Below are 23,179 nucleotides of genomic sequence, written 5' to 3'. Positions count from 1 at the left end.
GGGATACAGAACTAACAGAGTTTGAACTGTTACAAGAAGGGAATTTTTCATTGCTCCTCTAATAGCTGTAGCAGAAGGCTGCAATGAGAACTAGTATTTATCTTAATATTTTAGTTTTCATACTGAGGTAGTACTATCCAGTTGGCATATGATCTTGGAATGCATTAATAATTTCTAACACCCTTTTTTTGAGATATATTAAGTATCACATTAACAGATGGTATCATTTCACTGAATAGCTCTATGCCTTTGAAAAAGGAAGAAACCAGTACTTGGTGTTCAAAGTGAGTTCACCTTAAAGTGAATTCATTTTTACAAAGTTGAAAACTGAATCTATGGCTGTTATAGAAGCAATTTTCATATGTTACTGAGTCCTTAGGGGAATTCTTGACCGCTCTCTAGAATGTAGGAAAATACAGTGAAGGAAGTTATCCTCATTCCTCAATCCTCATAAATTTTGTTTAAAAAAACTTCATGGAATGCTTGTCTATTTCTTTGTTGGTATTTTCTCTCAGTTTTGCCAACCTCAAATTCCAAGCTTAGTTCTTCTGTACAAGCATTTTTTTACATTGATTTTTGTTCTTCTTTCACTTGGACCACTGACATAGTAAATCATGTGAAAAGTATTTAATTTTACTCTGTAACCGGAATATTGACAGAAATGTTAAGAATATTGGCAGCTCAGTATTGTCTGCTGGCCCTTTACTGATATGAGAAACTCTTTGTACAGAGACAAATTCTGTGCTGAAATGTTATTTAGTACTTTCTTCAAAGGAAAAGGAGGTCAAATCTTAGTGCTCATATACTTGTAAATGCAAAAATAATCAATGTGCACAACCCTAGCTCTTCGATATGCGCAGGCTCATGTCTACGAGTTTAAGCTACTTCTCTCGGATGAAATCCAAAGTGTTTCTTGTGGAGTTATTTATGAATACTTATACTAGTTCAGTGGGTAGTAGCATAGGTAGATGTTCCTGTAAAAAAAAGTTGAGAAAGGGAGAAAAAGGATGTTTGTTAACATACTGTCTTACTGGTTGCTATTGAAACAAATTGATTTTGTTATTGTTTAAGACTAAAATAAACTATACACTGAGGATCATGGATGGCATCTATGGAAGGGAGGGCTGAAGAAGCAGGATAACTTTACCTCAAAGAGCATAATTTGTATTTTTAGTTTTAGTCATAGGTACTTTAGTCTTAAACAGATAATACCGGATTGGACAGAGGAGGTGTTTGAAACAACTGGACTGCTGATTTAGTATGATTACAGTATAAAGTCATTTTTAGAGTTTGTGTCAGTAGAAATCAAATGTTTGTAAGACTATGGAAGGTGGATCAAACATACAGGCACAGTTTCACTAATACAGCACTGTAAATCAGTCATAGCAACTTGCCATAAATGCACCTTTTAGGGAAAGTTGTCACTTGTAAATACCAAGCACATGTCAGACTGATGTTGGGTTTGAAGTGGTGTGAAAAGGTTGTGAACTCCTCAGTCCTGTGGTGTCAAGGCCACAGACTGCCCCTACAGCAGGGACACAGTATGTCTTGGGCATGAAAATTCAGATCTTTTTCATAGTTACTGTTTCCTACGTGGGAGAGACTAAGAAACTTAAGTGCTTGAAACAGATAATTAAAGTAGCCAAAAGTAACTTATAAGAGGAGATTGTGAATCTTGTCTCATGTTATTCAAACTTTTGATTCCTTATGCTTGTATGCACAGAAAAATAGCAATTGCTATGTGTCTCGTCATTCCAGAGGCAGTCAGGTTGATCACCCTGTGTTTTAGCAACAGGAACAAATAGCCTTCTTATTGGCATTACAAGGAGGATGTTACAAAGTGAGATTCTGCATTTTGCTTCCGGAAAGTGATACAGATAGTCCAGTTTCTTACCACTGAGAATGTTTTCATTGCGCTCTCACTGAGCAGAAGCAGACACTTCTCATCTGGAGGTCATGAACTCAATCAGTCCTTTGATGTAAAACGGTTTTGTATTTAGAGAAACGTGAAAACTTGCCCCTTGTTAGAGTAGCTCTAAGATACCATCTGGCTTTCAGTGTATGTTTGAACATGTTTCCATCAGCCTTACCTCTTTTTAGAGAGACTTTTTCCTGTCTTTGCTTATGTAAACTCTGTAAATTGTGTATTTGTCCACCAGATGAAGAATAAAAATAATTTTTCAGATGCATCAGAAGGCAGATGTGTCATACTTAATGTGTGGCCTTAGAAATCTATTATGAAGAGCAACAGTTATATAGCTTAAGGGCCCCTTGCCTTCCTGCTGGGGGATGGCTGAAGAGTGAGGGAGTTCCCTCTCCTGTTTCCAAAGTCATGCCATGACCAGAAATTAAAAATGTTTTGAAAGTCTCCTAAGTGCAAGGTTATTTATCCCCTAGGACATGATTCATGCTTTGACTTAGACACTGAATCTAGAAGGCTATTTGTTCTGTCTGACCAAACTGCAGTTTGTACTTCACCTCTAAATTTTTTGCGTATGGTTGATGTTTTGGGTTGAGGTTTGTTTGTTTGTTTTGGTTTTTTTGTTTGTTTGTATGGGGTGTTGGTTGGTTGGTTGGTTTGTTTGTTTTAGCTTTTGGTGCCATACAATTATGAAGGGAATCTTAAAGAAACCACTAGTTAAGAGGTGGTAATAGCTAAATAACAGCTGTTAAGGGCATGCTTCAGCATCGCCCTCCGCAGCAATCTGCCCCTGCAAGTTGTGAGATTTCAATCTACCCTGTATTTGCAAACTGCTTAGTGAAGAAATGCTGGTGACTTGGTCACCAGGGCTGCAGGGGCTGCCATGATGGGTGTTGTGGTGGGTTGACCCTGGCTGAACACCAGGTGCCCACCAAAGCCACTCTATCATTCTCCTCCTCAAAGGCTTGTGGGTTGGATTAGGACAGGGAGAGAGCATCCAGCAGTTACCATCATGGGCACAACAGGCTTGACTTGGGGAAAATGAATTTATTACCAATTTAATCAGAGCAGGATAAGGAGAAAATAAAGAAATCTTAAAAAAAAAAAAAAAAAAAAAAAAAATTAAAAAAAAAAGAAAAAAATCTTATCCCCCAACCTCTCCATTCTTCCCAGGCAAAACTTCATTCCTGGCTTCGTTCTGCCTTATTCCCCTCCCCCTGCTTCCAGCAGCACAGGCAGATGGAGAATGGGGGTTTTGGTCATCTTGTGACGTTTCTGCCGCTCCTTCCTCCTCAGGGGAGGACTCCTCACACTCTTCCCCTGCTCCAGCATGGAGTCCCTCCCACAGCAGACAGTCCTCCATAAACTGCTCCAGTGTGAGTCCTTTTCGTGGGCTGCAGTTCTTCACAGGCTGCTCCAGGGTGAGTCCCTTCCACAGAGTGTGATCCCTCAGGAACAGACTGCTCCAGTGTGGGTCCCCTGCAGGGTCACAAGTCCTGCAGCAACTGCTCCAGTGCGGCCTCCTCTCTCCATGGGACCACAGGTCCTCCCAGCTCCAGCACACAGCACTGCTCCAGCGCGGGCTTCCCATGGGGTCACAGCCTCCATTGGGCATCCCCCTGTCCAGCATGGGGGCCTCCAGGGGCTGCAGGTGGAGATCTGCTCCTCATAGACCTCCATGGGCTTCAGGGGCACAGCCTGCCTCACTGTGGTCTGCACCATGGGCTGCTCTGGAACATGGAGCACCTCCTCCCCCTCCTTCACTGGCTTTGGTGTCTGCAGATTTCTTCTTCTCACATATTCTTACTCCTCTCTCTGGCTGCAATTGCTCCTTCACAGTGGCTTTTCCCCCTTCTTAAATACGTAATCCCAGAAGTGCTACGCTGTTGCTAATGTATATTATTTCTACTGGCAACCATTGCCATGACCTCATATATGAACTTGAGAAATAATGCTCATTTCATTTAAATAAAAAAGTGAAACTACAAAAAAAAAAAAAATCCCCAAACACCAAGGTAAAGGAATCAATGACTGTAAGAAACTGTAACAGCTGCAGTAACAAAGGAAGTTGGCCCTTGAAATGAAAAGGGGCGTTAAACACCTCCCTCCGGTGAACTGTCTTTACACTGTTCATAAATCTCACTTGATGAAATTGAGATGTCTTGTTCAAGGCACTTGCAATGGCAAACTTCATTTTTCATTTGAGGCTGCTGTCTTCCCGCCCCCGGTAATGCCTGTAAGCTCTCACTGGTTTTGGCTTTATTCTTAAGTTTGGTTTTTTTCCTCCTGCAGTTGTACTTCAGATAGAAGATTTTTGAACAATATCACAGAATTTTTTTGTCAAAAGAAACGACACACAACATTTGTAAATACTGAGTATCTTTCAGACTAACAGTATGTCAAAACAGCATCACTGAAATAAGCTGTGCTTTAGTAGAAGATGGTGTAGTGGTAGGAGAGTGGCACCAGGCCTCAATAGTCATCATCTCTGTATGGTGGTGGGAAGCGCAGAGGACAGTACAGCTAAAAGATGTAGAGGACTACAGGCTTTAGAGAAATACAAGGAAGGAAGAAAGAAAGAAAGAATTGATGAGAATTTTTTTATGACTTTGTATTTCTGCACTTAAAATCAGATATTGGGCTTTGCATAATACATGTATCTTTCAGAGCAGAAATAGACATTTTTTTAAATCATGAACAGATTTCAGAGTTCTGTAAAACACGATGAGGCTAAAATCTTACGTATTTAATTTTATTCCTGTTAGTGTTGTCTCGCCTCTTTTATATGTTTGAAAAAGCAAATTTAAAGGTTTTGAAAACCCCTGTTAAGACTGAAATGCAACTTAACACACAAGTATTACAATTTTCTTCTTTTCTTTGAAGTCCTAATGGAGGAGGATGTAAATACCTCTGAGATGTTATGTTGGATGGGGCCAGGTTGGATGGGGCTTTGAGCAACCTGGTCTAGTGGAAGGTGTCCCTGCCCGTGGCAGGGGGCTGGAACTGGAGGGGCTTGAAGGTACCTTCCAACGCAAACAATTCTGTGATGTTGGTCAAGCCACGGATTATATAGTGTGCATCTGTTTAGGCAGATTTGAGTATTTTGGGATTTATCCTGTTAGCATCTTCAGACTTCGTTAATTCATGCCTAGCTGCACAAAATTTGAGGAATAATTCTGAAGTGGGATCTTTGGGTATAGGCTGGAGGCCCTTTGTGTAGTGGCTTGAAAGGAATAAGGATCCTCTAACACTGTCTTTTGCCTGGATGTCTGGCTGTGCGTGGGATGCTCCAGCTGTGCTGTTACAGTCATAACCTGTGGGAAGATAAATTCATGTTTTTCAGTTGCATAACTATGCATCACATTTTATTTAACTTATAGCCCAGAAGTCTGACCACAGTATGCTAGATATGATGCATGCATTTAAAACACAAAGGCATTGTCATAGGAAAAAATCTCACATTAAGAGTTGATTGCAAAAGGATCATTAATGCTTGAACCAGGTGATAGTGTCACTGCAGATGTACAAATAGAAAGACTGTATATAAATATGCATATACTTTGCACAGGTATTGGAAATAAAGCAGCTTTATGACCAGTAAGAGTTGTGGGATTTGCCATGGAAGGTGCTGCAGAAGTTCTTAGCTTGATAAAAGGGATACAGCTGCTGAAGGTGTATTTGGTGGAGTGGAAGGCTGTGGTCCACCTCGGTGTCTCAGGCAGGTGCCATACTGACAGATCAGAGTACAGTGTCCAGCCCAGACAGCCGAGGTAGTACAGGTGCTGAGTGAAATGTCCTGATCTGTTGAGACTCTGCAGCGACTCAGAGCTAGAGGGCTTCAACTTTAGCTTCCAAATATGCTCTGTCATGAGGCTGGTGTAATCTAATAGGCAGCAACCTTTAATTGTCCTTTAGCCTCGCGGCATCAGGCTGCAACTGCCAGGATTGAGTATTAGTAAAATTCCTGTCCTTAAGCTCAAGTCTGAGAACAGGTAACATGTTATGAAGTGCAGGGTAAGGAAGAGTTACCTTCCTTAGGAAGATTACCTTCTTAGGAAGAGTTACCTTCAGTCCTTTATTCATAAAGAATATTTTATCGCTGTCACAAAAGTATTTGTATTTCTGCATGCATTTGTGTTTCAGAGTACTCTGAAATGATTGTGAAAACAGCGTTGTTGATGTTTATTTATTTATTTCTGTTAGCAATGGTGGACAAGTCCTGATTCAATATGTTGCAGAGAAGATCAAATGGAAGGCTGTTTAGTTGTTTTGGGTAAATCATGGCAAACCAGTTTGAACTGTTTGCTTTTACTGTTTGCTTTTTGTTTAATTTGCTACCTGTGAATATCCTGTTTCTGTGCATGTGGACATGAAGATTGATTACTCTGAGTGGATGTTGTTGAAATAATACCTTGCTGCTTGCTCAGCTGAAGAAAAGTCAGGCCTGCAGCATCCCTGGAATTGGTTCTGAATATAAAAAAGCCAGTGGCTGATTATGTACAAAATGTTAATTGTTGCTCTGCTCTGTCCAAACATAACTAATGTGTGCCTTAATTTAGATACATTAGCTGAGAATCATTACATTCACATGGGAAGAAATGCGTTTGTCACATGTATTTACTTTCTCATGCATAGTGCATAACGTCCAATTTGACAATTCCTGTACTTGTTGGTGAGTGTAAGCCTCTTAAATTTGCTTTATAAGGTGGTTAAGCTGCTGATTTTAACTTCCAAATGCCTTTTTCCATGTCCTCATCTAGCTTTGGAAAAGTACTCCAGGCACAGGGAGTGGGGCAGGGTGGAAGAAGAGGGAGATGGAGCTGTGAATGCATGAACTGGCAACAGGAGATGTGAACTCTGAGCAGTCTGTGGAGTCCCCAGGCAAAATGAATAGAAAGTCAGATCCCTCTACACAAGGCAATAAAATCAGTGCATTGCTTCCATTTACTGGAAGCTCTCATTATTTCACAGCACTGTATGCTGGAATTATAGGGACAACCCATGAGAGCGAATTACAGACTTTTCAAAACATGTTGCTAGATGCCATGGGGAGTAAAGGCGATTTTACATACCAGGTTTGGGAGTAATTCTGAATTTTTGAATAGGCTGGTGATTGGTAATAGGTCAGAATTTGCATAGTTGGGAATGCTATTATTTATGTGAAAGCAAAATGTGAGGTATGAAAGCTTTTAACGCAGTTTTGGGTCAGCCTAACTAAATGAACTGCACTTTAGGGTGGGTTATTTTTTGAAGCACAAAGATGTGATCAGTTTTCACTGGATACTATTAAGAGCCTGGCATGTGGCTTCTATTTGTCCCACCTTAAAAATCTTTGTTCAAAAACCTAGTGGTGCTGAAATGAGAGAAACATAAGGAGAGAGATCAGAATCTTCTTCTCCGAGTAATTCAGTAACTTTTTAAATTCAGTTGACCAAAATGAAGAGATGGAATACAACACCCAGGTGCTCAAGAAATGTGTTGTGTTGTACTGTACTTTCTATTTCTTGACTTTCACCTTTTAAAAGTGTGATATTCAGTGTGATAAGCAATCTATTTTTAAAATCTCTGTGGCGATGCAAACAATACTGGAGTGTGACAGGAGATCCTGCTTGTTTTATCACTGTATTATATTTCATAGTTCGGTTACTGACTTTAAGCAGTAATCACCTTCACTGATCATCTGCCTAACTGGTATTGTAAAATCACACTAGAGAACAATCTTTCAGTGCATCACTCTGGAAATAACATGGGAATAGCTTCAACAACAATTATTTAATTATTCTCCCAATTAATGTGAGTTTTCTACTCTGGAAGATTGTTGTAATGAGGGACATCTGGGGGCTGGTCCTTCAATCAAAATAGGAGCTATTTATCCTTTGAGTCTTGGTGTGTATGTGGATGGCTTCTGCGTTTTGTTAGGCAATCAAATACATGTGGTACTTGACGTTGTTGCTAACTGTGAAATGGTGCTCATAAATTTCATTCATAAAGAATTTGTTACATAGAAGCTCACCACTTCTACTCCAGGAAAGCCTGTGAGTCTTTCCAAAAGGATATTTTTGCAGCAGTCTCTCTGTTGCACATGAAGTGCAAATAGGCTCAGGCTACCTTGCTTTTTTCCCCAGATGCTGATGAGTAGTCAAGCGACTTAGCTTGAGAACCACGCTCTGAAATAGGAGCTGGGGGATTGCCAGCTCCCACTTCTACCTTGTTTGGTTTTTTGCTCTAGGACAGACAGTTGACTTGTTATTTTTGAGTACAGAAAACTGGAAAACTGCAAATGCTGATGGCGTAACTTCTGCAAATGTAATCCTTCCAACTGCCGTTGGTTATTCCAAGACTTATCCTTAATGTGATGTAAAAAATGTGGCGTAAAGTGTGTAAACACTTGTTGTCTTGGAGTAACAAAAGTAAAAAATTGGAGTATTTTGGACATTTTTATGACGTGCTCTTAAAAGCAGTCTAATACGCATTCCTCCTCATGCTCCTCACTTTCTATATGCATTTTATTTTTCTTCCTTTTCACAATTAAATGCATATAGCAAAATAATTAAATTCAGTTCAGTGGTTGTGTTTTAACAGTCTATATGGCACAGGTGTAGTTTTAGTTTTTCTAGAAGAAACTGAGCTATGAAAATGCTTTAATGTCTGCAAACTTCAAGTTTTGTGGTCAAGACTTGATGAAAACTTTGTGCATAGATCTTCATAGATCAATCTTGAGCAGCCTTTGAAAAGACAATTTTATGTCAAAATTGCAATTTTATGGCATCAGCTTTGTGAAGGCGTTCTCCTTTATGCATCTATATTTTACTATGTAAAAAAAGATGTACTTCTATGAGTTTCTCAGACCTTTTATCCTAAAAGTACCACTTGCTGGCAAAATTGTGGAAAACACAGTGAATGAAAGATGAATATTAGTAAAAATTAAGGAAAAAATATGTAGGTCAGCATGGGTGAAGTTGGCACAACTGCCATCTGTTAAGAAATTAGCTTTCAGTATTATGTTTCCTGCAATGTCGTATGTTAGACATATTTTTATTAAAAATAACCCCCCTTTTAGCTCCTTCCTCTAAGAAATTTCCTCTTTTTCTTTTCTGTTTTCCTCTTCAGAAATTCATCAAGTGCATTATATGAAAAATAGTGGAAAATGTTAAGTATGTCAGGATGCACTTTCTGCTGCACTACTCATAATTAAGCACAGGTTTAATTTATTTTTGTGTTGTAAGCCCTGATGGTCTAGAAGAGCCAGTACTGTATGCCAGCACTTCAGAAACAAACACAGAAATGATGAGAGGTTGGGAGGAGAGTAGAGAGATAGGAGGCAAAGACAAAGAATGGTGGCACTCTTCTAATATTAAGCAGTTTAAGGGAAATCTACATCACTTGTAAACACTTCTGTTTATTGCTGCTTTTATAGCCTATAATTAAAATCCAAGCTGTTAGTTGCAGTTCAAGTAAAACCAACCTCAAAAATGCCATGAAGCAACCAAGATGATAGACTACACACATTATAAGACTCTTCACATTGTTGTCTGCTGTCTCTATAGCCTATTTACGGTGACTGGAACTGAAGTAAAAAAATGAGTGTACTCATCAGAAATAACAAATATGGATTGTTAAGTCGTAGCACCCTTTCACTGAGCTCAAGTGAAGTTTCTTGTAAATGATTCATGCTATCATGTTGCTAAGGCATCCTAATTAAAACCTTCCACCTTTTCAACTTCTAAAAATGCTTGAGAATAGGAGCGTAGCTGAAGCTTTTTTTCATCATGCGGAATTTCTTTTGTTTTTAATTAAATTCAAGTAGATAGCGGGTAGCTTGCGCTAGCCTGAATCTAAATGCAAGATTAGGGACAGAGTATCTTTTTCAGATCTGTCTGGATCAGTTGAAAATAATACTGCTTCCACTTTCTTGCCCACAAGTTGGCGATGACCATCCCTGCATATTGGCCAAAGCAAGGTATGTGAACTGCCCCTGTCAGAATAACTCTGCACTGAAATAGATTAAGGAGGGCTGCTGTGGTACTTTTTCTTTTTTCAGTGTACTTATTTTTTGGCAGGGGAAACTACTGATCTCCAGGAAACAGACAGTAACAAATCGTTTGGGAGCAAGAATTTCTTCAACTGCTTTGGCAGTTTTAAAGTGAATATGAATTTGAGCTCTAACCTGTCAGTGGAGGCACTGAAATGCGACTGAGGCACGTAAAAGTTCTCAGCAGCTTTGTATTAACTCTGAGCTCTATTGCTGGAGGCAGGCCTTATTTTTCACGTGTGGATGTCATACTGTAGTAGACTTGGATAAACGAATTTAGTGCGTTAAAACTCTATACATCTTCCCTGTTCTGGGTTGTCTGCAATAGTGTTAAATTATTCACAGAGCCTTAATTGAAGCTTTCCTTTTTGGCCAATTTCCTGACTTGCTTTTAGATTTTGTTTCATTGTAGCTAGGCAACGGCAGGACAAGATCTGACATGCAAGCACTCGCTCTGAAAGGTTCTTCCCTTCTATTCTTCCCAAGCATGGCTGCTGTTTCTGCAGCTTTGTGATCACTTTCTTCCTTTTCGAAGGTCAAAAGTTCTCTTACCAGCTCTGCCCAAGTAGAGCCTCTAAGGTAACCCTAGCTGGATGCGGGTTCTCCTCCAGCATTTCAGAACTCAGGATTGTGGTGGGGTTCTATCATTTGATGTGGGGAGAGGATCTCTTTTATGGTCTCTTTCATGCTCGAGAGCTACCCTGTCAATCTAGCCAGGGGCCCTTATCTCTATCCTGCATCTTCTTTGGCTGACCCAGCTATTGTGATTGATAATTTCCCGTTTCACATTACTTAGGCGAAACATTGCATGTAATGATTCAGATTTATAGTCTGGTTTCCCGCATCTTGCATCTCTCTGCTTCTAGGTCTCTCTCAGTTCATCTTTATCCTATGCTATGGGGATAATGTTTCAGAAAACCTGATCTGTAGAACCTCTTTCCCGGTTCCCATTGTTAAGGTGTTCATTACAATCATAAATATGAATGGATTTAAGACCAACTGTGATGTAGAATCTCGCAAGATCATGGTTCACTCTATCCGCATCTGCTTCTCACAGTCATTGTCACCTGCATAAGTGTATGTGAAATATGTTTCCAAACAAAAGGACAGTTGCAGGCATAATACTGTCTGTCCTTGAAGATCTCCAGCCCAAGCCTTAATGTTTTTAATTTTTATTTCAAAGCAGCACATTTCTGTGCATACTTTATTCTTTATATTTGTGTTTGTTTTTTTTTTTTTCCATCGAAAGCTTGGAGTTAAACTCTTACCTTTTGGCATTAATAACAAAAGTACTCAGCACTTGAACTAATTGCCCTCAGTATACTTTATACATGTTAATTATCTCCAACACATCTCTAAAGTGTCAAGGTTTATTCACACACTTTGTGCTCAGAAACACGGCGTTGGGAAGTTAGAAGCCTCTTGCCTAAGATGATATTAGAAAGGGTTAACACTGATGTGCTATCAACTACCCGCGCTTCTTCAGAATACTACACACCTCTTTTGATGTTGCACGCTATCTTAATATGCAAGACCTTTTGTAAAGAAAGAATCTGCATAATATTCAAAAAGAGCCATAGCTCTGCATTTATAAATACTAATATTGTAACACTGAAAAAGGTGTACTGGAAGGGACTTAGAGACAGAAGCCTGTAAAGATACAGTAAGTCGATCAAGAAGAAATGTGACATTTTCATAACTCAGAGTCATTACACTTTATAAAGCGTGTAAATGAATTTCTGTGTATCCTGGGAAGAACTGAATCTTGTTACCGCAGTTATTAAAGTTAATGAGATTTAAATGCTGAGCTAATAGGCCTGCCTAAAAAGGAGAAGCACTAAACGTTCTCAAAGGGAAGTGGTGTTTCCTTTCTAACTTTTTTTTCTTTTAGGAATTGACATACACAAGACATACATGACAATGCCTGTTTTTCCAGGATACACTGGAATATGGGAGGAGACCCTAGATTTTTGGTTGGGATTTTTTTGTTTGTTTGATTTGGTTGGTTGGTTTTGGGTTGGTTTTGTTTTTATTTGTCCTGTGTGGTTCTGGTTCAGTTGTGTTTTTTTTTCCCAGAAAGCAGATGATGCCAAAGCATAAAAACACCACATCAAAGAGGACAAAGCAGGTTTGTTGGATCCTGCCACTCTAATGAACATGTCTAGCTTTCCTGCGTGAGATAAAGGAGCTCTGTGTTGTGTTTGCTCTTCATACCTACCCCATGATGTTTTTCTTCAGACTCTGGTGAGGATCACTCCTGGGCCACCAAAACTCTTGCAGTAGTGTCCTATTTGCTTTTCTACCTGAAATCACAGGTGATTGGGTTTGGGTTTCTTTCTCTGTAGTTAAACCAACTATGTCAGCTGGTTTAATAAAATATATTGCTTGTTGACAGTCTTGATAGATTTATCCATCTCACAGCATTATGCAGCTTATCAGGTCGCAAAGAGACAGGCTGATTGGAAGTTACATGGCTGCCTTCAATGATTTGACAGGAAGATTATGTCTTGTCGTGTGCAGGCAGTGCTGTCTTAACATCTTGAATTACTACATGCTGGCAGACTGACAGATAAATCCAGAACTAACATTGTGCCTATCAAAACCAAGTCTAGGAAAACACACAGGGTGTATTTCAGTAACATTTTAGCAATAACAAATGCAGTTTTAAAAAGGAATAAACCTTGGGCATAGTGGAGTGTCTTTGTTTTAGTGAACAAAGCAAAGCTTTAAGTAGTAACAGATAGCAGAAAAATGAAAGGCAATCACACTCCTGCCAAAGCTCTGATGGTAATGTTTCCAACTCTGGGACGCTGTCACTAACAGATGGGCCTTTCCGAGGTGTTTAGTACAGACTAAAATGATACCATGTGCCTGTTACTTTCCTTACTGAAAATGATAATAAGTCTTTCTGTCTTTTCTATTACCTGATCATCTTTTGTCTTTTCACTTCTATAATCTTCTCTAGATGAATAGCACTTCCAGTGCAAACAGATCTACCGCTTCTTTATTATTGACAGCCCAGTGAAGTCTGTCAACCTTGTTAGCACTGCTGTATGCAGTGTATGTGCTCCCAGCACAGGATTTGACCACAGCTGTTGTTTTCTACTCCACCCTCTTGACAGGGAGATTGTGGACCCCTCTGTTACTGGGTCACAAATCAGATCCTCTGGTCCAGAGCTTCTGGCTTCCCAGTTGAGCGTGTAAGTCATGCTCAGAGCTGGAAGGGGGAATGTGGGACTCAGTCCGGCAGCTTGTGCTAGAGAGCCTTGAGCTGCCAGGCTGTCCCTAGGCAAGGCTCTTTGTGAAAGAGGCAGGGGGAGAATGATAATTACTAATTATTTAGGACCTGACTGTGAGCTAGGCCAGGCCTATTAGTTATGACTCTCTATTGAGATTAAAAGTTGGGAGGAAAAGGTGGTGTGACAGCTGACAAATTACTGTAATAATACAGCCGTTACTGTGTGTATTTTCTTTATCACTAGTCACCAGGATTTTTAACATATGTATCTAGAATATATACCTAGCAAGTTTTTTATACAAGTGTGATCTATAGCAGATCTCCTGGGGGGAGAGGGAGATTGTCAAGATTGCACATTTAAAATGAATCATGTTGTGTGCAGTATTGTAGTCAGTTTCTGTGGTGGATGTGCAGGAAAGGTGGTATTTTTATATATCCTTATATTTCAGGATACTGATTGACCTATTTCTAAATTTATATAAGATCTTCCTAATACAAGGATTGAATTATTTGTCCTAAGGGTTAGTGAAACAGCAGATATTTGTTTTGCTTCAGGAGAGTCTGACTAGACTTGACATTGAATGTTGTTTGGTGTTTTGTTTTTTGCTTTCCATACGCTGGAACATACAGGATTTTCTTTCATGAAGTGATGAACATTATACATGGAAAGTGATCTGGTGTTAAATGCAGTATGTTTGTCATTTGTCTAGCTGTTTCCCTTTCCTGCTCTGTCTGTGACTCTCTTGATTAGACAAGAGAATTTTGTTTGAACTAAATTTTCCTCTTTTGAGTCACTGAAATAGCATGATTTAATTACTGCAGTAGCCTCCTTAAGGAGGTGGGCTAGATGGAACTGTTTCTTTGCATCATGGACTACTTCAGAGAATAGTACGTGTCTGTGGCTAATGAAAGGATCTGCTCAACAGATGTTGTGATATGTACGATATCTAGAGACAGCACCTGTCTGATGGAAGGCAGTTCTGAAATACTTCCTGTTATTGTTAGTCTCCCTAAGCTGTTTGAACTTTTGCTTTCAAAGATAGTTTGAATAACTTAGTTGTTTTAAACTATTTTGTGTTTGTTTCCGCAAGTTTTCTTACATAGAGAGAATAGCTAGCAGCAGGACAGTATCTGTGTGCTTGCTCCTTCAACAGTGTGAATCTTGCTGTAATTCAGGAACAGCAAATACCTGCCTTGAAAAGATACCTCCAATACTTGTACGTAGGGTATCTGTAGTCTATAAATAATTCTTTTTCTTTTTTTCTGAGCCAGACGAGATAGTGAGATAGATTAAAGCTGACAGTTTGAAGTATAGCAGAGAAAGCCATGAAAGCAATACATGGAAAAGGCTATTGCTTTGTTTATCCAGGTGGACATAAGTGAATGTAATTGAATAATTTAATATCAGCTACAGAGCAAAGGTTTCAGCACAGATTCTTCTTTAATTCTGTGAAAGTCAGTCAATGTTGCTTGCAACTTTGATTTGGATTGCTCAGTCCTGTGCTGGCTGTGTCCACGTGACTCTCATCAGGCATTCTGTTGTTCCTATTCTAACCACAAAGCCTTAATTAACTACAGTTACAGAATGAGATGTACACTTCCAGTTTTGCTGCTCAAAATCTCTCCACAGTGTTCTTCCACTGCTGAATCATCTCTGAAGCAGCTGTTAAGGCTTTATTTTTCTTCCAGAACAATAACAAAAGTAACTGCATAATGTCGATTCCCCACCCCCCCCCCCCGCAATTTTCCTTTTTTTCTTAATTTATGCCTTTCTTCTATGGGAGATGTAGAAAAACTTGGATTTTGCTGTCAGCTTATTACTTTGAGAGTTGCAAGAGATGAGTTGTGATACTGAGAGGCTACTTTGAACCTGTGCAATTTTAAAGGTTTGAGGGCAACTCAGGGCAGTACTTTTTTAAATAGGTCTTCTTCTTGTACATATTATTAGATGTTTACATTAGCTTTAATTGATGTAGAATTATAAGGCTCTTAGTAACAGATGATAAGTAGAGATAAGTGCTGGTTATGGGTTTAGGATGTAGTAGCTATAAATAATATTTGATACTCATGTATTCTTAATTCTTTAAAATGCACCTGGCGAGGTCATTTGCAAAAGGACTCTTAGCCTACCTTTACTCCTGCTGACTTGATAGCAAAGAATTAGGCCAATGCTTAGCACTTGTGAAAATTCCTCTCCTAAATTTTATTTGGATTTGCCTCAGCCTCACACCTTTGATTTGTCTTTTTAGGGTAGACCAAAGTAAGTGGCACTGTGTGCTCTGGAGGAAAGGTGGGAACAGATACAGTGCTGACTGAGGCTGTCTTGTGGCATGAGGAGGAACAAAATGTATTGAACCTGAAGCAATTGAATCATAATGACATCAAAACATCAATTTTAGCTGCAAAATCTTAGCTTAGTTAACATAATACTTATTTTTATGCCTGCTTTAAAGTTGTAATTGCTTTTGTACCTGGTAGCCTTACATTCCACATGTAATGTGAAATACCAGTTGCCCTAGAGAAGCCTAGTCTGTGCTCCTGGCAGCCAGAATGTGAGAGTCAGCTCTGGGTGCAGGATCAGTGTTTTCACACCTTCCTGGATGAATATTCAAGGAGATACATATATCTCCTTGCTATATATATATTATTTATATATATATATGGATATATATTCACACATTCAAGGCTAATATTCAAGTATCACCTGCTCCAAGCTCAGGAGTGTTGTGTCCCGACTAGAAGGAAATGGGGCAAGAAGGCCAGGAGGCCTCCACGGATGGGTAAGGAGCTGCTGAGAAAACTCAGGAGGAAAAAGGAAGCTTATAGAAGGTGGAAGCGAGGACAGGCAGCCTGGGAAGAATACAGGGACATGTCCATTGTCATTGGCGGGATGCTAGGGATCAGGTCAGGAAAGCTAAGGCCCAGATAGAATTGAGTCTCGCCAGGGATGTGAAAGATAACAGGAAGGGCTTCTATAGGTATGTCACAAACAAAAGACAAACTAGGGATAATGTGGACCGTCTCTGGAAGCTATCGGGAGAACTGGCTACCCTGGATTTGGAGAATGCTGAGGTTCTTAATGACTCCTTTGCCTCAGTCTTCACTGGCAAATGCTCTGACCAACCGCCCAAGTCTTGGAAAGCAGATCCAGGGACTGTGAGAAAGAAGACCTTAGGCCCACTGTAGGAGAGGATCAGGTTCGAGGCCATCTTAAGAACCTGAATGTGCACAAGTCCATGGGACCTGATGAAATCCATCCACGGGTCCTGAAGGAGCTGGCGAATGAAGTTGCTAAGCCACTGTCCATCATATTTGAAAAATCGTGGCAGCCAGGTGAAGTTCATAAAATATAAGCCCCATTTTCAAGAAGGGGGAAGTGGAAGACCCAGGAAACTACAGACCAGTCAGTCTCACTTCTGTGCCTAGCAGGATCATGGAGCAGATTCTCCTGGAAACCATGAAAAACAATGAGGTGGTTGGTGGTAGCCAACATGGCTTCACTGAGGGGAAATCCCATCTGACCAATTTGGTGGCCTTCTATGATGGGGCTACAGAACTGATGGATACGGGCAAAGCAGTTGACGTCATCTATCTGGACTTGTGCAAAGTGTTTGACACTGTCCCGCACGACATCCTTGTCTCTAAACTGGAGAGACATCAATTTGATGGATGGACCACCCGGTGGATAAAGAATTGGCTGGATGGCTGCTCACAAAGAGTTGTGGTCAATGGCTCAATGTCCAATTGGAGATCAGTAATGGTTGCTGTCCCTTAGGGGTCGGTGTTGGGGCTGGTCCTGTTCAACATCTTTGTCGGCGACATGGACAGTGGGATTGAGTGCGCCCTCAGCAAGTTTGCCGACGACACCAAGCTGTGTGGTTCGGTTGATACGCTGGAGGGAAGGGATGCCAACCAGAGGGACATTGACACGCTTGTGAGGTGGGCCGATGCCAACCTTATGAAGTTTAACCAAGCCAAGTGCAAGGTCCTACACCTGGGTCGGGGCAATCCCAGGCACTGCTACAGGTTGGGCGGAGAAGATATTCAGAGCAGCCCTGCAGAGAAGGACTTGGGGGTGTTGGTGGATGAGAAACTGAACATGAGCCGGCAGTGTGCACTCACAGCCCAGAAAGCCAACTGCATCCTGGGCTGCATCAAAAGAAGCATGACCACTTGGAGTATTGTGTACAGTTCTGTTGTCCTCAGTGTAAGAAGGACACGGATCTGTTGGAGCAAGTCCAGAGGAGGGCCATGTGGATGATCAGGTGGCTGGAGCACCTCCTGTATGAAGACAGGCTGAGAAAGTTGGGGCTGTTCAGCCTGCCTCCTGCCCCTTGTGTAAGCACGTCTGATTAGGTGGCTGAGTCACCTTCAGCTCATTTGAATTTTGGAAAAGTGCCCGTCACTCTCTCTTTTTGATTCCAGAAGGATAAATGACATTGCCGTAGGAGATTTTACGCACTCAGGTGGAGTAAGTCTGTGACTAGATGACATCAATGTTTTCAAGTGCAGTAAAAGTGGGCCTTCGTAGTCAGTCACTTGAAGGTGAGGACCCAGCACCTACACCAAGATGGGACTCGTCAGGACTACAGCACTAGCTGTAGTCTGGTGCTGTGCACTCAAAGCTTTGAGCACTGGATGCACTCCTGGAGCACATTTCATCCAAAATGGATTTGGTTTCCATGCTCCAGGGCAGTCCTGCAGTGCAAACCTAAATGTGGCAAGAGTGGGAGACCAGGAGGTTTGCAGTGGAAGTGCTTTTCTTCTCTATCCTAAAATGCTAATGTACCCATAGCTTAACGTCATTTAGACTCCACGCCAAAAGTGTGATGATAGAAATACTCTTCTGATTATATGGCTTGTGTTAAAGTTCAAGACCTCGATCTTTTTTCAGTTACCTGAAAAGCTTCCAGGACATGACAACCATTGTGCTGTGTGTTCTAATAGGCAAAGGGATTTGTATAATCTAAATCTAGAGTACTCTGGAGATACAAAGGTACTAATGACAGCAACTTCCAGTGCATTTTGCTGCAAATTAGAGTTCTTGCCATGAACTTTGACAATACTTTGCCAAAATGCCAGATAGTCACCAACGAAGGCCAAGTAATAAAGTGCTTGTTTGGATCATGGAGCTGTTACCTCAGCAATCAGTGTGCCAAAAAGGGAAAGCACTTGCTGCGTAGTGCTTTCAAGGAGGCATTTGAATGATGAATTTGCAGGAAGCGTATTTCTGTTCCTTTTGCGAATATTTGACCTTTGGTTGTTACTAGAGACGTTATCATTAAACTGTTTTACTGAATACAGCTTGAAACTAAGAAAGTAAGTTATACTTTATACTCACTCCAGTTAAAAACCTGCATGCAGTGTGATAAATCTTAAACCTGTTAAAAGTGCTAGTTCTTAATGACATGCCACACAAATCCATCTTATGGATAGGAAGTGACTATTATACCTTCTGCCAAATGTACTATTCCTAATCTCAGTAGTAATTTCAGTGTAAAACCCTAGTGTTAGGCCCAGTTCAGACCTAGCTATCACATCACTATGGTGTTCTGGTTTTCTTTTGCTCTTGCTTATGTTCGCTGGCTTTGTATCTGTCCGATGGTTCCTGAAAGTAGTTGCCAGGCTGATTCACCTTTGGAAGAGTCCCAGCAGAGCTCGCTTTCTCACCTGACCTTTGGAGACTGGGGCTGCTCCATTACTGTTGGTGATAGATTTCTCTCTGGAGGTAATTGAGTATTTTTAACTAGGTAAGGTCAATGCCATGAAGAGTGACGTTGTTTCAGGTGAAAAGAGGGCATGTTGGTTGAAATGTTACAGCAAGCTGTATTGTCAAAGGGGCACTGTATATTGGAAAAGGTCTCTGTTTGGCAGTTGGTTGCTTCAGACTACAGCAGAGTTTTCTGCAGCATAGTGTTGTCTTCATCTTAAATATAGCACCTGGTTTTATTTGGGGGGTTTTGTCCGTGGCGTTTGGTTTTCTTTTTTCTTCTTTTGAAGGGAATTGAATTCTTAAAATGCGAAGTGTTTCACTAGGGAGCTGAAAATGCTTCTTCTCTCAGAATAGATTTTTAAGACTCTTCAAGAAAAAACGAATGGTAAACTTCAGAACAATGATCCTAGTTCAGGACTGTTGGAGAGGAGGAGATTGTAAAGTAGTGCCTTCCTGTCTCGACAATGAAATTTCTCTTCTCTTTGTGGAAACTTCTTTGCCTTCCTCAGTGTGGTGGCTCTTGCGCTCTTCCTAACGTGCAAATTCCTTACCCAAGACAATAAAACCTGAAGTGATACAGAATTTATAAAGCTCCTCCACCACTCCAAGTTTTGGAAAGCATCACCCTTTTGTCATGTCCTCTGTTTGGTTTTAAAAAACCATATGCAGTTACCATGACGACTCTGGCCCACACTGGAAATCCCTTAGTGTGAGTTTCTGGCATGGCTTTTGTTTGCATATGCTACAAACAGCACTGTTATTAAACAGGCTGGTGGTTATTCTTCCAGTCACCAGCTGAGACAACTGGCGTGACAATAGTTACAACTTTCTGATTGCAGGTAAGAGTGGTCACGCACAGCTCTGTGCAGCTGGGTTTGCATGCTCACTACTTTTATGTATTGCTCTTTTACAGAAAGAGATTTATTTATTTTTTTCTTTGCAACCTGAAGCCATGCTTACTTGTTTAGATTATCAAGAAACAGGGAAAAAGGATGGTTACTCACCATTCTTCTTGTGAGGCATTTTATTAGTGCTTTCTTCCCATTTTGAGACTGTTTTGGTTCATTTTATATAGATATTTTTTATACTCTATGGATGTCTTTATTAATATTTTTTAATGAATTTAAATCCTTAAAAAGATTCTTGATGCTGTACTTTATCTTCTGAATAAACAGTGACAACTAAATCATGCGTTTCAGATTCAAAACTTGTTATTCCTGTTTGAGACTTGAAAATCTATCTGAAAGTGATTGTTGGAATAATTTATAATAATGTGCAGCAATGCAGCCAGCTTGTGTTACCAAAGGCTTTATTTATGATTCATGCAACAGGATGGCAGTAAGAGACAACATCTGATAACTTGGCTTTTTGGTTTTCTCTTCCTTTTTAGGAATTTCCATGGGATGCAGATCATGCCACAGGACTGCAATTGGGTAAAGGATGAGTTCTGCATTTCTCTCAGGAGTCTTCCAACACATTTTCTAAATTACCTTTTAATGGTGTTTTAAGTGAGCTTATGTGAAACAAATAGTATTGGATCATGAGTGAAGAAAAAAACTTTGGTGCATCCCAGAAAATGTTGTCTCCTTCAAGAAGTACTAGCAGCTGCTCCTCCAAGCAGGGAAGTCGACAGGTAATGCGAACTTTCTTAATAGGACTGAAATCATTACTAGGATTGGCTGTTACTTTTGCTCTTCAATATCAGCAAATCTCTTAAACTCTGTTTTCCTGTTGCTTGCTTATTTTATGTCATCACTTCGTTTTCCTTACTCTTTTTTTTTTGTTGGTAGCTGCATCTTATTTTGAGTCAAATGCAGTAAACACACTTTAATGAATAGCAGGCACTTGTAAAACTGGAATGCTAACAGTGAATTTGAATTTCTATCATGTTGTATGTATGATGTCTTTATAGTGAAATATTGCTGCTGTAGCAGCTTGGTCTCAGATCCTGAAATTCCAGGTCTTCCCTGTAAGATACCACTTTCGTGATACTGTGTAACTGCTCTGCTTATTTCAAATTCCTGGGGAAAGGTGTACATGCATGTGTGAAAACACGTTTTTCTGAAACTTGACAGAGGGCTTCTTTGACAATGAAAAGGTGCTTGTGTATGTCTGTGTTGTTGTAAACTGTACTTTTGAAAATAAGTATGTGTGTGGCATGATTCACCTGGGTGCCTAATGCAAAGGATGCTTTGTTTTCTGCAGAAATGGTGCTATTCTTTAAACCTTACAGTTTTAAAAGACTTGTCTATGAGTGTTTGCACCTGAAAAGTGAGGCTGCTGAAGACAGCTTTTGTTTGTGGGCAAGAAATGTTGAACTGCAGCTACACTGAGAATTAAGCTTAACCATGCTCAATCCATGCTTGCAAAATCATGAGCACTATGCTCAAGGTAAACTTTCATTTGTACCAATGCTGGCTTAGTGGAGCTCTCGAACCTGCCTCAGGTTGAAATTTTAATTGGAATTGAGCATCCCAATCCCCCAAAAGCTTTGGAGACCTCAGCTGTGTTTTGAAATAGCACCTGCTTTTTGGGGACTTCTGGCCCTGTACGTACAATTGGCGAGGCAGACAAATCTGAACAAGTGATGCCGTTTGAAGTGCTGTGCCTGTAAGAAATGCTGTGCATTTCTAGTGTGCCAAGCAAAGAAATCCTTGCTGTCAGGATGCCTTTTTTTGTTTTCCTGAAACATTATTTTTTCATATCCTCAGTATGAGAGTACCTTTGAAAAATGTTATTTAAAACATTTGGTATTGTCTGTTTCAACAGTTCCTGTCTATCAAGTGTTATCATGACTATTTAAATAATAAGATTTATGTGAGCATGACTAAATCCATTGGTGTGTTATACAGCCAGTATAAGCTACCATACTTATGCAGAGCAGTTTCTATTATATATATTATTATTAGTGAGTCCCATTTCTTATCCATTTTGTTCTCACCTGCTCTCTTTGGACAGAAGAAATAATTTAGGAGGGTTTAATGTCATCTTGTCAATCCCCAATTTTTCAGTCTTTGATCCTTGTACAAAAATGCAAGGTGTACCTGTCCAAAGTGAGAGATGCAACTTGGTATTTTGTTCATGTTCCTGATGCATCCGTGCTTATTCATTATAGTCAAGCTGATGGTAAATTGCCTCATAGACCTATAAGGTCAGGCTAGATGAAGGTATAAACTAGGTTGTTTCCCAAGATATATTGGAGTGATGATATGGAGCATTGTGGTAAGTAACTCCATTTTGATCAATGTTTCAGTATTAATCTTTTCATAGGCAGTCATTGCAATACCAAGTAATTAGCAGTGTGCTTTTGCATCTGGGGAACCTACATGGGTTAACTGATTGTCTGTGTTTTCAGGGAATGGTAATGATAGAGGCAAGCCCACAGAAGTCGAAGAGCTTGTGTGACTTGTTATATGCTGGGAAATGATCACTAAGCAGGTCTAAAAGCAGCATAGTTTGAAAATTTGCAAATATGTTACTCAGAAATTACGTGTGCTTTTTAAGGTTCCACTGGTCTGTCTGATTTTTTTTTTTTTTTTGTTTTTAAATAGGGACTTCTAATATTTGTAAGGAATACTTCGATGCTTTCTCTATTTCCTTCTTTACCAATGCAATAACTTTCTAGCTTATTCTCTAAGAGTTTGCATCTGCTGAAGTGATCTAGAGGTCTTCCTTCGAAGTAGCAAAATTTAGAAAGAAAAAACCCCAACACATTAATTCTAAATTACAGTTTCATTCAGCACTGTCAGTGTTCATGTGCGTGGTTGTGTATTGTTTTCCTTCCTTAATTCCCTGATAGTTTTGGTGTTTTTCACATGGCTATTTTTTCACACTGAAGTTGTCTTGCAGTCTGCAGAAGGAACTGTTTTGCTGGGGAAAACAAAGATTTAAATATCCCGTGCAGGATGCACTCTGGGTATTTATTTGAAAATAACTTCTGTGGGTCATTTTCCCTTACACTTTTAAAATTTATTTATTAATTATAGTTTGTGATGGTAGTATGTTTCATGAGTGTTTTCCTAAATATACTCCTGTGTACTGCATGTGGAAAGATGGACATTTAGGTATAGCAGAGGCAATACTCTGCAAGACTTACTGGCCTGGACACAGCAGTGCTTTGGGTGAGGAACGGAAATCTTCTCCCTGTTGCTGTTCCCCAAAAGGCTCTGGTCTTGCAGATTATAAAGATTTTTACCTTTCTAGATAGACCCTCTCTTTAGTAGTGTAAATCATATAGTGTAGCGTATATTATAAAATAGAAATTGTTGGTCTGGG

The 23,179-nt window shown here is 40.0% G+C and overlaps 1 protein-coding gene across 4 annotated transcripts in view; it reads left to right on the top strand.

Moving 5' to 3' along the window:
• The window catches only part of OSBPL3 (oxysterol binding protein like 3), an 89,056-nt gene that overhangs the window by 25,036 nt on the left and 40,841 nt on the right, over window positions 1–23,179 (top strand). For 3 of the 4 annotated variants that reach the window (XM_030501497.1, XM_030501491.1, XM_030501513.1), the window contains one exon: window positions 20,295–20,537. In XM_030501497.1, the coding sequence (XP_030357357.1) occupies window positions 20,445–20,537 (93 nt within the window). In that variant the 5' untranslated portion in view covers window positions 20,295–20,444. Of the gene's footprint in view, window positions 1–12,196; window positions 12,269–20,294; window positions 20,538–23,179 lie in introns of those variants that run through there. The other variant, XM_030501507.1, reaches the window with a different exon arrangement.

The sequence above is a fragment of the Strigops habroptila genome, chromosome 1 (assembly GCF_004027225.2).
Source record: "Strigops habroptila isolate Jane chromosome 1, bStrHab1.2.pri, whole genome shotgun sequence".
NCBI lineage: Eukaryota > Metazoa > Chordata > Aves > Psittaciformes > Psittacidae > Strigops > Strigops habroptila.
Note: the sequence above shows the minus strand (reverse complement) of the source record. Positions and strands in the feature narration are given on the sequence as shown.